Source organism: Epinephelus fuscoguttatus, linkage group LG5, assembly GCF_011397635.1.
Source record: "Epinephelus fuscoguttatus linkage group LG5, E.fuscoguttatus.final_Chr_v1".
Classification (NCBI taxonomy): domain Eukaryota; kingdom Metazoa; phylum Chordata; class Actinopteri; order Perciformes; family Serranidae; genus Epinephelus; species Epinephelus fuscoguttatus.
The window spans coordinates 41,833,937-41,848,525 of NC_064756.1; the positions used below are offsets into that span (position 1 = coordinate 41,833,937).

The 14,589-nt window shown below is 39.2% G+C and overlaps 2 protein-coding genes across 2 annotated transcripts; both read left to right on the forward strand.

Moving 5' to 3' along the window:
* The first annotated feature begins 672 nt into the window (after nucleotides 1-672).
* Nucleotides 673-8,281, forward strand: LOC125889054 (trace amine-associated receptor 1-like). Its single transcript, XM_049576703.1, has 4 exons — nucleotides 673-735; nucleotides 6,303-6,371; nucleotides 7,286-7,574; nucleotides 7,647-8,281. The coding sequence occupies exons 1-4, from the start codon at nucleotides 673-675 to the stop codon at nucleotides 8,279-8,281; spliced, it is 1,056 nt and encodes a 351-aa protein (XP_049432660.1).
* A 3,124-nt stretch (nucleotides 8,282-11,405) lies between these two features.
* Nucleotides 11,406-12,434, forward strand: LOC125889055 (trace amine-associated receptor 13c-like). The gene has a single exon (XM_049576704.1). The coding sequence runs from the start codon at nucleotides 11,406-11,408 to the stop codon at nucleotides 12,432-12,434; it is 1,029 nt and encodes a 342-aa protein (XP_049432661.1).
* The last annotated feature ends 2,155 nt before the right edge of the window (nucleotides 12,435-14,589 follow it).

Consider the following 14,589-nt stretch of genomic DNA (forward strand, 5'->3'; position numbering starts at 1 on the left):
TTCTTGAACTGCTGCACTAAAGTCTGATGGACCCTCTTATTGCCCAATTTGACACTGCAACAAAGTTAAACAAGAATGATTCTATATTCATGCACCATTATATCAAAGCTGCAACTAATTTAGTCATTCTTTTTATTTACATTTGGGACATCAATTTATTTCTCCTTGTTTATGTTCATTATTATTATTATTGTTGTTATTGTTCATTTTATCATTGATTGTGAAGCATTATCCATAACTGCTTGACCTATTCAGGGTCGCAAGTCATTGCTGCAGCCAGCCCAGCTGGCACTGGGCAAGAAACGGGTACACCCTGGACAGGTCGCCAGACTGTCACAGGCAACCATTCACATTTACATTCACACCTACGGGCAATTTAGAGTCACTAATTTAACTAACCTGCATGTCTTTTGACTGTGGGAGAGGGTCAGAGAATCTGGAGAAAACCCACACTGACACAGGGAGAACATGCAAACTCCACAAAGAAGGGTGAATATCCAGAATGCCTCTTGCTGTGAGGCGGCAGTGCTAACCACTTCACCAGCAAAGCTATTTGTGAGGCATCCATGTGGTAGTTTGGGCTTGGACAGTTCTGACTGTGAATCTGGGTCCCGACCTACCGACCTCAAAACCAAAACCACTGTTCTTCTCTAAACTAACTGAACTGCTGAAATGCTGGAGTCCACACTGATCCCTGATGCCCAGACCCAGTTGTGTAGTGGAGGGTATACTCAGGTATACGGGGTACACCCACTTCTTTTTCTATCCAGTTAGAGTATACCCACCTATCAGCTAAAAAGCCATTGTAATATATAGGAGAGTATGCCCACTTCCTCATCAGTAACCTACCTATCTACCTAGTAGTACACCCACCTCATCAACTACCACTACACCACTGCCCAGACCTGAATGTTGATGTCAACAAACCCAAAGATACCTGTGATAGAAAGCTGGCTGACCTACTTGACTACCTTCAGTGTTGGGCAAGTTACTCTCAAAATGTAATATATTACATATTACATATTACTAGATACCTTTGTTTAGAAGTAATAAGTTAGTTTACAATATTATTCTCTGTGTAGAGTAGTAAGTTACTTATTTCACTCCTCTGGCGTTACTTTCACCAAAATGAGCTCAGAGGAACTAATGTTCATTTTTATGAAACACAATAAACAAATATTGAGGTTAGCACAACAAACTGAATGGCATGTGATTAAGTCACTATGAGGAGCACAAATCAATACTATGGAGGCATTAAGACATGATCTATTATACAAAGCTAGAAAGAAATATATGAAGACGATAATGTTATTGGCGCTTATGACACACATCACACATTCATAGCACTATATAACAAAAACTGTCCAATAAAAGAAGTAAATACGAAGCATAAAAATACAGATAAGCCATGAATCACTAAGGGTTTAAAAAAATGCCCACAGAAGGACACACTGTATAAAGAATTCATAAAGTATGGGACTAGAGAAGCAGAAAATAAATTTAAAAGATATAAAATAAATTAACTAATATAATGAGGATATGCAAGAGGGAATATTATAACAAACTGTTAGAAAATAAAAAAACAATATCAAGGGATATATGGAATATATTAAATTGTATTATTAGAAAAGGATAAAAAAAAAAAACCCATAAGGGATCCTAAGCTTTTTGTTAATAATGATAGGACTATTAATAACATGAATAATGTGGTTAGTGGGTTTAAGAAATTCTTTGGTGGTATGGGATCTAAACTGGCAAAGGAAACCAATGATCCATTGCTAGAAGAGGGTTGGGATGTTAATGATCAAGAACATAAAAATCCAAACTCTGTTTTTCTCAGAGCAATAGAAAAAAAGGAATCCTGCACATTGTAAGTAAGTGCAGAAATAAAATGACTACTGATTGCAATGAAATTGATATGACTCTTGTGAAGAAAATCATTGATGGAATTGTAAAACCACTGACCTACAGCTGCAATTCATCTTTCAAAACAGGTACATGTCCATGCCAAATGAAAACAGCAAAAGTTGTTCCTATATTTAAAGTTGGGAATTAACATCAATTCACCAGTTACAGGCCTGTGGCATTACTCTCCCAGTTCTCTAAAATATTGGAGAAATTTTATTGAGATGCACAAACTGTTAGTGGGCAGTCAATCTTCAGAGAAAACAGATCAACATCTATGGCACTAACAGAAGAAATAACAACACGTATAGATGACAAAAAATGCAATAGGGGTATTTATTGATTTAAAAAAGGCATTTGATACCACTGATCATGACTTATTAACCAATAAACTGGAAAAGTATGGCATTAGAGGGGTTTTGTTGAACTGGCTGAATAGCTTTATATGGTACTGTCAACAGTTCATGCAGATTGGTAAACATAAATCTTCATGTTTGGACATTAGTTGTGGAGTCCCACAGGGGTCAGTTTTAGGGCCAAAATTGTTTGTTTTGTACATTAATGACATATGTAAAGTATCAGGAATATTGAAATTTGTATTATTTGTGGAATATGAATATTTTCTGCTCCGAGGATAATTTACAGCAGCTTCTGGAGGTGGTCACATCAGAATTGAATAAATTAGAGAGATGTGGTTTGACTCAAACAGGTTATCATTAAATCGGAGAAAAACCAAACTATTGTTTGGAAATCGAAAAATAAATACACAAGTATTTAAGATAGGTAATGGTATTATTGAAAGAGTATACGAAAACATTTTTTTTGGTGTGATAATAGATCACAGAATGTGCTGGAAACCACATATAGTTTATGTAAGAACAAAGCTGACTAGCTAACACATACTGGATTACAAAGCATTATATACTCTATACTCTGTACTTTGATATTGCCGTATTTAAATCATTGTGTCGAGGTATGGGGAAACACTTACAAAACCATTATCCATACTAAAAAAGAGCCATAAAAATTTTACACAATGTTGGATATTGCAAACACACTAATAACCGTTTTTGAAGTCACATAACTGAAATGTTAAGGATTTGGTGGATTTTAAAATGGCTCAAGTCATGTACAAAGCAAGAAATAACGTATTACCTGGCAACATACAGAAACATACAGAAATGATTGGAGGGAATATAAGGCACACTCAGGGTGGGTATTCTCAATTTGTATTTTCATATTGGTTGGTTTTACACACAGGGTAATATTGGTTCTCAGGTATTAAGAAATGCAGTGGTGTAAATGTGTGGTTGATCAATGGTGAGGAGAGTGTATTTATGTAATAGTTTGATTAGTGATGGATTACTATAGTTTGGGATTGGGGGTAGGGCCAGAGAAGCATGTTGCTTCTTCCTGCTCCTTTTCGGACATGAAATGTTCATTTATGTTTCTCATTGTAAGTCTGTACTTGATTTATTGTTTGTCTCTATTTTGTAGGGTTTTTTTCTACAATATATTCTATTTTATTTTATCTTGTTTTTTTTTCAAATGTTCCAAATAAATCAATCAAATCAAAACAAACAGGTATTGTTCCTTTTAACTATGTCCAATATTTCTACATGGTCTATTGGATGGACCATCTTTGTAATAGGTCCAAAAGCCTGGTCACCCACCCTCAAACAGGTAGCAGTGACATCGCGCCAACCACAGCCAACACCCAACAACCCTGCTTGTCACCCTCAAACCAGCCATGTATGTTGCAAGACTCCACTCACCTCTGTCTGCAGGAGACCTGGGAGAAAGGTGTTTTTTAAAGTCTCTGTGTGTTCAGCTCTCAGTACTTTTGTAGCTTCTAACTGAATCTCTTAGTTTAGTTTCTCTCCTGCGCCCTGTTTTTACTTTAGATATCTGCTTTATTTTACTATCAGCCTCGTTAGAAGTTGTGTGAAGTTACTGCTCAAAAACTCAACATTTCCTTATTTTGCTGCTTTACAACAAGAGATCTTACATGACAAAATAACGGGACTTTTATTGTGAAGAAACTTTAGGAAATTAAATGTGTTTATCACTGAAGTAGCGTAACTTTGTTAGAGGCTTTTCTTAAATAAATAGATAAATGGCAAGTCTTCTAATAGGCTACTGCAGGGAGGAAAGTGAAATCAGAATAATCCACAGTGAGATGTTAGTTGAAGGGCTGCAGACAGCAGGCTGTTACTGCACCTCTGTAAACAGCTCACCTCCAGCAGGTAAACTTCTTTAACCTGCCCTGCTGTGTGATGGAAAAACACGCAGCAAAAATAACAAGGGACTTTAACCATGGATCAGCCTGCTGCTTTTAAACGTCATCACTCAAGACATGCCGTCATCAGTTAAAGACACAACTTCAATTGGGTAGCCCTGTTGTCATTGAAAAGGAAATCCCCCCCACACTGGGCTGACGGCCCAAACCAAACCAAGGCAAGCCAACACGACTGTCAAAAAGGGGTATATGACTCAGACACATCATGGGAAACAGGCAAGGATTCCATTGTTATGCTTATGACATTCAAATGTACACATCAACCCAGCCTGATATGACTGCCTCCTCCCTGACACTCTCTGCCTGTTTGAGAGACATCAAAATTTGGATGCAGCCAAACCTTTTAAACTAAGCTGTTCAAATTAGGGCATTAACAGAAAAGTCGATTTGTCGACGTGTCGACGTCAGTGGCACAAGTCGACACCCCCCAGGAGGAGTCGACAAGTCGTGTGTTTTTTCCCTCTCTCTCTCTCTCTGTGTGCTTGTGTACGGAATGCAATCGCTGCCTCTGACTGGCTTACACTGATACTTAAGCGGAGCAGACTCCGCGAGGAATGTCCGCAGTCATTCGGGCTTTCATAGTCGAGCGCACTTCCGCGTTGTAGTTTCCTGTAAAAATGACCGTGAAAAATCCCTGCGATGTGAAAAATACATGCTGAGCAGTCACTGGTGCGCGGAGCGGAGTCCACGTGGTCGTAAAGTCTGAGCTTTGCGCGCACAGGGCTTGCGGACATCTGCTTTGAGTCCGCGCGAACCTCTGCAGAGTCCGTTCTGCGTACGTTCCGCCCGAGTATGTTCGGGCCTTGACAGACACACATCACATGTGTGGAGATACTTCACTTTCCTCCGCCGTGTCAATGTGATGATGTCATCAAATGACTTGTCGACTCGACTTTGACTTTATTGACAGATAAGTCGACCTGAAAAAAATCAAAGTCGTTAATGCCCTAGTTCAAATATAGAGACTATTTTAATTAGCACCGTCTCAACAATAAATGAAGCAAGCAATCTCAGTCTAATTATTGACAGCACTCGAGTATCTCCATCTTCTCTTGTCTGAAACCTTGGTGTCATGTTTGATAGTCACCTATCATTTGTATCACGCCAGTAACATCACCAAAACCTCATTCTTCCACCTTTGCAATATTGCACAGATGAGACCTTTCTTATCACTATCTGCTGCTGGGTATGAACACACAATGTCCATTCATCTGCTTTCTTGGCACAAGAGTAGGCAACATACAGCCTACATTCATGAACATGCTCATGCTCCAGTATCAACGCATTAGCTTTGTTGTCAGTTAAACATATTGACATGATGAATTGGAAAATACATAGGCTAAACCAAGTTGCTTTCCTATTAACAATTGGTCAAAATACTTTGTGGATGTATCTTCAATGGAATGGGCAGCCTCAGCCCAATTAAATATTACCCTGGGGATGATGGACCTTGGATCTTTTAAAGATCATATTTATAACATAGACTATGTGATTGAACAACATGTTCTCATCCCAAGTTGTCACATATTGCCACTTTGTCAGTTGCCTTTCACATCTACACACATTACGCACTAGGTATCCTCCTCCAACTGCTGTTGACGTTCCTGGATGCTGCAACCAACGCTGGGACATCAACAAAAGCACAAGACTAGGTTTAGCCAACAAAAGCTTGTGCTTAGGTTTACAAAAAGCATCATAGTTTGGCTTTACGTACATACAGGAAGTGAACAGGGAGCTAGCAGATGAAAGTCCAAGTCATTACTGGCAAAGTTTCAACCAGGCAACATCCAGAACCACATCATACTGCTGTGACAGGTGCCGTCTAGCCAAAAAATAGCATATCATAACACTGGGAAAGGTTACATTGGGCTGTGTTACGAACTGACGCCACCCAACAGCATTTCACACTGTTGCAAAAGGTGGCTTTTAACATCACTGAATGAATCACTGACAAGTATTTGATGACTTCGGTATGAGAACGGGCTGGATTGACCTATGCTGTAATTGGACTGCACTATATTCACCTCCTATCCACTGGGACAGACTGTTCAACAATACCCCTGAGGGTCTATTTGTTAACCTCTGTCACTGGCCATAGAGACATCAGGGCTTTAAGTACAAGCTGAAACTGACCGCATATGTCCATCTGTCCAATGGACTACGAAAGGTAAGTGTAGGTTTGAAGTGTGATTATTTTTAGTAGGCTTTGAGGAGCTACCTAATGGTCATATATTAAGTGGTTTATTGTGAGTTTTTTTACTGACTGCAAATGTTTTTTTGTTGTTGTTTTTTTCAAAGTTGACTGTTGATATTGTTAGTACAATGGATACATGTCATAAGAGCAACCTCTAGAGACTCACGGGAATATCAAAAAAAGCCACAATAAACAGTTGAGACTTGATTTTCATGTTTTTTACATATCTTGAATTTGTTTTTTGTTTTTTTTGTGAAAGTTGCAGTTCAGTTTGTTTTAATTTACCTCTATGAGTTTTGTTCCAGTTAGACAATATGTAGGTTTTCTGCTTCAGGATGACACTTTTCAGCACAGTTTACACTACAGTCCTTATCACATGGACAAGACTTAGCATTATGACAAGGTTTTCATCCCCAGCCAAAGTTTTTGCAATTTGTCACCTGTTTTTGATTTTTTTATGAGCACATTAAAATGTACATAAAAAAACAGGTGAATGGAAATGTACCCTCTGATGTCCGTTGTATGATTTGCCTCACTGTTTTATCCAAGACAGGGAGAGAGGGGCCCCACCTACAATGATAATTTCATTACTAACAAAGACAATTGAAATCCAACTGCAATGGATGAAATAAAGTCATTTCTCCATTCAGAAAAACAACAAAAGAACAGCCTCTACTTTTTTGCAGGATTTCAACTTACTGCCTCAGTGGTCTTATGTGTAAATTAGCAATTTATTGACTTTTAATAGTTCAAAGTAGACTACTAGATTACTTGACTAACTGTTGCACTCAGTTCATCACCAAATTAGGTAATCTTTCCATTTTTACACAGATTTTATTTTAAATAAAGAAATATTGACCTTATCATTCTCATGTCCCTTCAAACAGATGGAGCCAGTGCTGTGCTTTGAGTCCAGAAACGGTTCATGCCAGAGGACAATCTATCCCTTGCCAATACGCATCACCCTCTATATGATTCTAGGGGTCACAGTCATCCTAACAGTGTGTGGAAACCTTTTGGTCACTATCTCAATTACCTATTTTAAGCAGCTCCATACTCCAACCAATTACCTGATTGCCTCTCTGGCTGTGTCCGACCTTCTTTTAGGTCTGTTAGTCATGTTCCCTAGTATGATTCAATGTGTAGAGACTTGCTGGTATTTTGGTGATGTCTTTTGTAAAGTCTACTTGAGTTCTGATGTCATGTTGTGTACAACATCAATTCTAAATCTGTCATTCATATCACTTGACCGACACTATGCTATTTGCCATCCTCTACTATACAAGAGAAAAATATCTGTTAATGTTGTGTTGATCATGATTCTGCTCAGTTGGGGTATTTCAGCTCTCATAGGGTTTGGAATGATTTTTCTGAAATTAAATCTTTGGGGGATTGAGGAGTTCTACTATGACCACATTGCGTGTGAAGGTGGATGTGTTTTGTTTCAGAGTGGACTGTCGAGTACTGTCTCATCAGTACTTTCCTTTTATATTCCAGGAATACTAATGCTGGGTGTTTATCTTAAGATTTTTCTTGTGGCACAGAGGCAGTTACACAGCATACAGAATGCAAGCTGTATGAGCTCAGCAAGAATGTCAAATACCAGCCAGACAAAAGCCACTAAAACACTTGCTATCATAATGGGGGCATTTCTTTCCTTTTGGACTCCTTTTTTTGTTTGTAACATCATTGACCCCTTTATCAGTTACTCAATACCTCCAGCACTGTTTGGAACACTTGTCTGGGTGGGCTACTTGAACTCTACTGTGAACCCTGTAATATATGCATTTTTTTATAGTTGGTTCAGAAAAGCATTTCAATTATTCACTTCGGGTAAGACCTTTAAATCTGACATGTCAGAGGCAACACTTTTCACAGAATAAACTGATGTAAAACAAAAGCCTCTAAAAAGTGGATATTCATTTTACATTTAAAAATGGTTGAAAATAAGGTTTAAAAATTTTTCATTTTGCTCTCACTGATCTGCTAGTGGTTCAGTAGTAAAGACCAATGTTCAGGGGCTTTATGCTGGTACACTGACTTCACCATTGACAAAGCAGAAGCATCACAGCAGATACAACAGAACATCAGTACTTTTGCTTTGGTTTGGAGCGGGTCCAAGGAAAGCCACCATCGCTGTGACAACTAGCCTGAAATTTTCTCCTGGGAATCAATGAAAGGCCTCTATTTTTTTTTTTATTAGGTGACATTGAAAGAGAGAAGTAATGTCATAATGAGGCTACAGCCAGGGCTCAAAGCAAATCGTCCTATATTGGCAACATAGGCAGCTGCCAAAGATGCAAATCCTCATTAGAAAAAGAGTAAATGAAAAGGCAAAAGCCATCTGAGGGGCTGTACCAAAAAAAAAAGAACAAGATTTGCAAATTTGGACATAGCATTTTTTCTTATTGTTTGTTATTTATGTTTGTTAGTTATATTGTTTATTAGCTTGCATAAGGCACCAAATGCGCTAGGTCCGGCACTGGCTCACAGCTGTTTCTTAGTTTTATTTTAATTGCAGTGCATTGAAAAGCACATTCAGTATGTTGACTGGAATACTGCGCACATACTATAGCCTGAAAAGCATGACCTCATACAGTAAATCCTGAGATTAAACCAGGAGGTCCTGTCTGGATCACGCTTGTTTAGAGGGATCAGTTTTATTGGGTGTGGGCTAACATAGGTGTGACTTATTTGAAAATAAGCCTGGCTTTTGTCTTTGCGCATATGAAGTGCTGGTGCATGTATCTGCCAGGACCAGAGGGTTTATTGAGCTGTAGGCCCCAGTGCATAAGTACATTTGTGCACCATAATGAGCAGGGGAATGTCAGTCTAGCTTACATGTGAGGTGTCTCAAGGTCTGTACTATGTACACTTCGCAGCTGCCACACACACACACACACACACTCACTTTCTACATTTATCCTTTCTTTATAACAGAAAACAACAAAACCATGCCACATTGTGTACACTAGTTCATTCATTCATTCATCTTCTAACCGCTTCATCTTCTTGAGGGTCGCGGGGGGGCTGGAGCCTATCCCAGCTACATCGGGCGAGAGGCAGGGTACACCCTGGACAGGTCGCCAGACTATCGCAGGGCTGACACATAGAGACAAACAACCATTCACACTCACATTCACACCTATGGACAATTTAGAGTCACCAATTATCCTAGTCCCCAATCTGCATGTCTTTGGACTGTGGGAGGAAGCCGGAGTGCCCGGAGAGAACCCACGCTGACACGGGGAGAACATGCAAACTCCGCACAGAAGGGCTCCCACACCCGGGATCGAACCGGCAACCCTCTTGCTGTGAGGCGAGAGTACTAACCACCACACCACCGTGCCTCCCTGTGTACACTAGTGTTCTATAAAATAAATAACCATCACAATCAACAGATCTTTACATGAAATTGAAAAACAATGTTCTCTGAATAAATAAAACAATAAAAAAACAACCTACCCTCCAAACTACAAAGTAGGCCCATGTCCAGTTGTAACAGTCAGGCTGTGTGTTTTGCTCTCCTCATCACTTTATTTTCCACTCCTTTCCTATACTCTCCTCTTCTCAATTTGTAATCTTTCTCTCTTCATTTTCCCCTCCCTTTTTTGAAATAGCCATGCACTGATTCTTAGAATTATCTTCTAAATAAGCTTTAAATATTCTTAAAGAATGTGTGAGAACAGACTCGTACAGCGACTGCAGCTCTGCGCTCTTCCTCTCCACCTCCACGCTCTTTGCGCACAGCATGTTAAAACAGAACCAAACCACATGTCAAATATGTATAAATGAATTATTATTGCCGTGGTGTGGTAGGCATAAACATCATTTTAAACTGAGTTTTGGTTTAAAAAGATATATGGAAGTGGTTTCACAACGGGAGTCCACAAACCAGTGTGTAATGTCATGGTAGCTACATCCATTATTTTAACATTCTATGGTGCAAACATGTTAAACCAACTGTTAAAACTCTATTCTGTGCTATCCTTATACTCCGGGTCAGTGCACCTGTCACTCTTGACTGCAAATGTGTTGTAATGACACAAGAGCGATATGCACCAGTATAGCTAAGCTCTGAACGCCCACAGCTGACCTTTTCCGAACTACACACACACTTATGGAAAAAATACACAAAGCATCTGCAAAGTGTTGCCTGCAGCAAGCTGCCATACAAAGGTCATTAAAAGCTGCGGCAGCAATTTCAAGCAGCAGCTATTTGATTCTGTGGGGAAGTGCGGCAAAACTACAAGTTCAGGATAGTCTAAACTTCAGTCCTGTACCTCCTGTGACATGTTGACCTATGTTAGAAAGGATTTCTTCCCACCTGAAACATATGAACACACCTGCTAGATACAGAAAAATGTAGTTACTGAGGTGAGCAGCACTTCACCACTGCATGGTGTATTTTCAGTGTCCTTGGTGCTCTTACTGGCACAAGCAATGTAGTAAAACTAAAAAATGTCAGTTTTGATAGGGAGGGCCTCTCATATGCCTTTACATTTTTTTCTGAACCAGTCTTAAAACTGTACTGTAATGTTCATAACAAATGTACTGAAAATGGTTCATTAATCTCTTATTGCTACGCATACAACTTCTGAGAGCTTGTAGGATATTGCACTCATGCTTCATGGTAATTGTTTTGTAGACAGTGATATGGCACAGAAATCATGTTCATTTAGTGTTAGCATTTACATTTGTACTGTATTTCTATGACATCAATAGTGCCATGGTACAGCTGTTTATAACTTCCCCAGAAAATAATTTTCCTCTTCAAAGAATGAAATACTTTATTGTTTGTCAGTTTTGTCACAACAGAATACCTGGTGTTGGGCTGTTTTGCATACATTGATAAAACACTCTCTGATTGGAAGGCCCAGCATGTCATATTTGTAGGTGGCGTTTATGCTGTGTCTTTAATTACAAAGGCAAAGATCACCAGTGTCTCCCCTGAGCACAGACCTGTGCATCTCTTTTAAGGTTTTGGCATATATATTTGGTTTAATGATGAGTTTAAGCCTTTCTCAAGAACAGTACTGTTTTCCAGGCTCTAACGCCTCGTGTATTAAGGCACATTTCAGTGTGGGGACCAAAGTTGCCCTCTATGTGTTGTTTGTTTTAGGCATGCTGGTTACCATTTTAGGGAACTCTGTTGTCATTGTGTCTATAAGTCATTTCAAGCAGTTACATAATCCTACCAATATGCTTATTTTATCTCTTGGTCTTGCGGACCTTCTTGTTGGTACTATTGTGATGCCCTTTAGCGCCATCCGGACTATTCATGGCTGCTGGTTCTATGGTGATGACTTCTGTCTGCTGCACTCCAGTTTTGATACGTTTCTTACTAGTGTCTCTATCTTCCACCTAATTTGCATTGCTGTAGACAGACAGCAAGCAATATGCAATCCTCTGCATTATTCTAAGAATATCACCATGCCAGTTGCCTGGGTTATGGTATGTGCCAGCTGGGTACTGGCTGCTGTTTATTCTTTTGGACTACTTTACTCAAAGGCCAACATTGCAGGTTTAGAGGATTATATTGCGTCAATAAACTGTCTAGGCAGCTGCAACCTTCTCTTTAACTCCCTTTGGGGAATCCTGGACAGTATCACTGCCTTTTTCTTTCCCTGCACTTTGATGGTTTGTCTGTACACTAAAGTATTTATCGTGGCTAAAGAGCATGTAAGAAAAACTGGAGATATGAGCAATTGTTCAAATGACAGAGCAAAAGGGGGGTTGATAAAACAGTCTGAGCACAAGGCTGCTAAGACTCTGGGTATTGTGCTTGGTGCATTCATCTTTTGTTGGATGCCCTTTTTTGTGAATTCTATTACTGATGCCTATACTGGCTTCAGTACACCTGCTGCTATCTTTGAAGTTTCAGTTTGGTTGGGTTATTTCAATTCAAGTTTAAACCCCATTATTTATGCCTTCTTTTATCCTTGGTTTAAGAAATGTTTTTATCTCATTGTGAATCTGAAAATATTTAAACCTCATTCATCCACCATGAAGGTGCATAGCCTGACACACATATGACTGTTCTGTTGAGTATTCTATGGATAGGTTTACATTAAGGACAGGCATTTATTTTTCTCCAGCACTGTGTCTTCTTTGCCTGTGGCAAGTTTTTGGCCCTTCTGGGAACTTTGAATGTAGTTTTTGAAGAACTGAAGAATTAACCACACTCAAACTTTTTGTATCTTTGTTGATTTTTGTTGTGATTGTCATATTTATTAATTGATCAAATTACTGACTAATCATTATATATCCACATATAATAAACAATCTAAAATTACAGACAAAAGGTTTAAGCTACCAACATAGGTAAATTATTTGCATAACAAATTCCTTTTTTGTACTGTGAATTATTACTTTCAATAAGTATGATTTCTCAAGTAAATTACAAATGAAAATAATGAAATAAAATAAAGGAATGATATTCCAGAAAGCTTTTGCATTGCTCCACATTTATCTTGCAATTCTAAAGCATGCACACAATTTGCACATTAAACATTAAGACTAAAATGTTTATGTAAATAGTTATAAAGGAAAAGGGGATAAGGAAAAAAAAGTATATGTGTGCAGATTTTAAAAAAAAACCTTATGTAATGATGGACATAAATTTGTAAAAAAAAAAAAAAAAAACCCTCCCATATCTTGTGGAAGTTTGTTCTCTGTCTGTGCCAGATTATCTGCACCTTGTGTCCATGGTTGTATGCGATGCTTTCATGAAGCAGCAAACCATTGCTAACCAGCCATAAAGGTCTGTAGAGTTGATTTTGAAATACAAGATTGGAGATGCATTTTGGTCCTATACCTTTTAGTAATTTATAAATGAGTAGCTAGTGCAGGGAACTGAGAACTCACTAGTGCAGGGGTCATCAACTAGATTTGTCCAAGGGCCAAAACTTCTCAAAGCAAACACTATATCAATCAAATCAATATCAATATCTTCTCAAAACTTTATTGATCAATCCCTTTCAAACATATCATAGTGAAAATTAAACCATGGTTAACCTTTGCAAACTGTGTATTCAGGCTTAAACAAAATTGGGGGTATTGAACAATAGGGTTAAGGGTTTTGTTTCAATTTTTCGACCTTGGTCAATTTAAAAGGAAACACATATTCAAGGGGATTTCATGCATAAGAATGTCCAATATTACTCTTTCAAATGCCACTTAGTAACTAATATTGAGTATGGCCACCCCTGACACAGATGTATGCATTAAGATGTCATGGCATACTGTCCACAAGCTTGTTGATGCCGTCAATGGGCAGGGTGTTCCACATTTTGGTCAGATACTGGGCTAATTCCTGTAGACTCTGAGGAATATTGTCCCTCACATTAAAGGTTCAACCTAAGGCATCCCAGGCATGCTCAATAGGGTTCATATCAGGGGAGCAAGTAGGCCATGGCATCTGCTGCACTCCCTCTGCATCAAGATATTCTCTCACTGCAGCTGCCCTTTGTGCTCTTGCGTTGTTGTCTTGGAGCCTAAAGTTGTTACCCATAGACCCTCTTGCATGTGGGAGGCAATGGTTCTCTAGGATGTCCCAGTACACGATGGCATTGGTGCTTCCATCCAGCACCACCAATGGTGTTTTTCCTCCATAATGAATACCGGCCCATACCATCACTTAGCCACCACCTCCTTGAGTGGTTTCCTGGATGCAGTCATCATGGAGGTTCTCACCACGTTTTTACCACACCCTTTGTCTTCCATCTATATGGTCAAGGATATAGAGGCTCTCATTCAGAAAGACAACATGTCACCAGTGCCCAAACTGTAATCTTCTGTGCTCCCTAGCCCAGCGAAGTCGAGCAACTCTATGTTGAATAGTTAGGCGTGGACACTTGGGGTGAATCCCAGTTCTCTTTTTTAGCCCTACCCCTACCCCTTGTCCCTCCAAACAGAGTTTCAAGGGTTAGGGGCTTGAAATATCCCCCTAAGAATTGGGACACCACTTCAAGACCGCTAAGTCATCAGTAGTCGACGAGTTGTATAACTGCATCACTGTGCGACGAGTGTGTTGTGATGAGTGTGTTGGTGAATGCGTGCGGTAGCTAGCTAATCAACATGCCGTCTTCTGCTGTAATAATTTCCCTTGCGTGGGCTTTTGGGATTTTTTTGAGGTTATCGATGGCACACAGAAAATGTCTATATGCTTGTCAGGGATGTGTAAATGTTT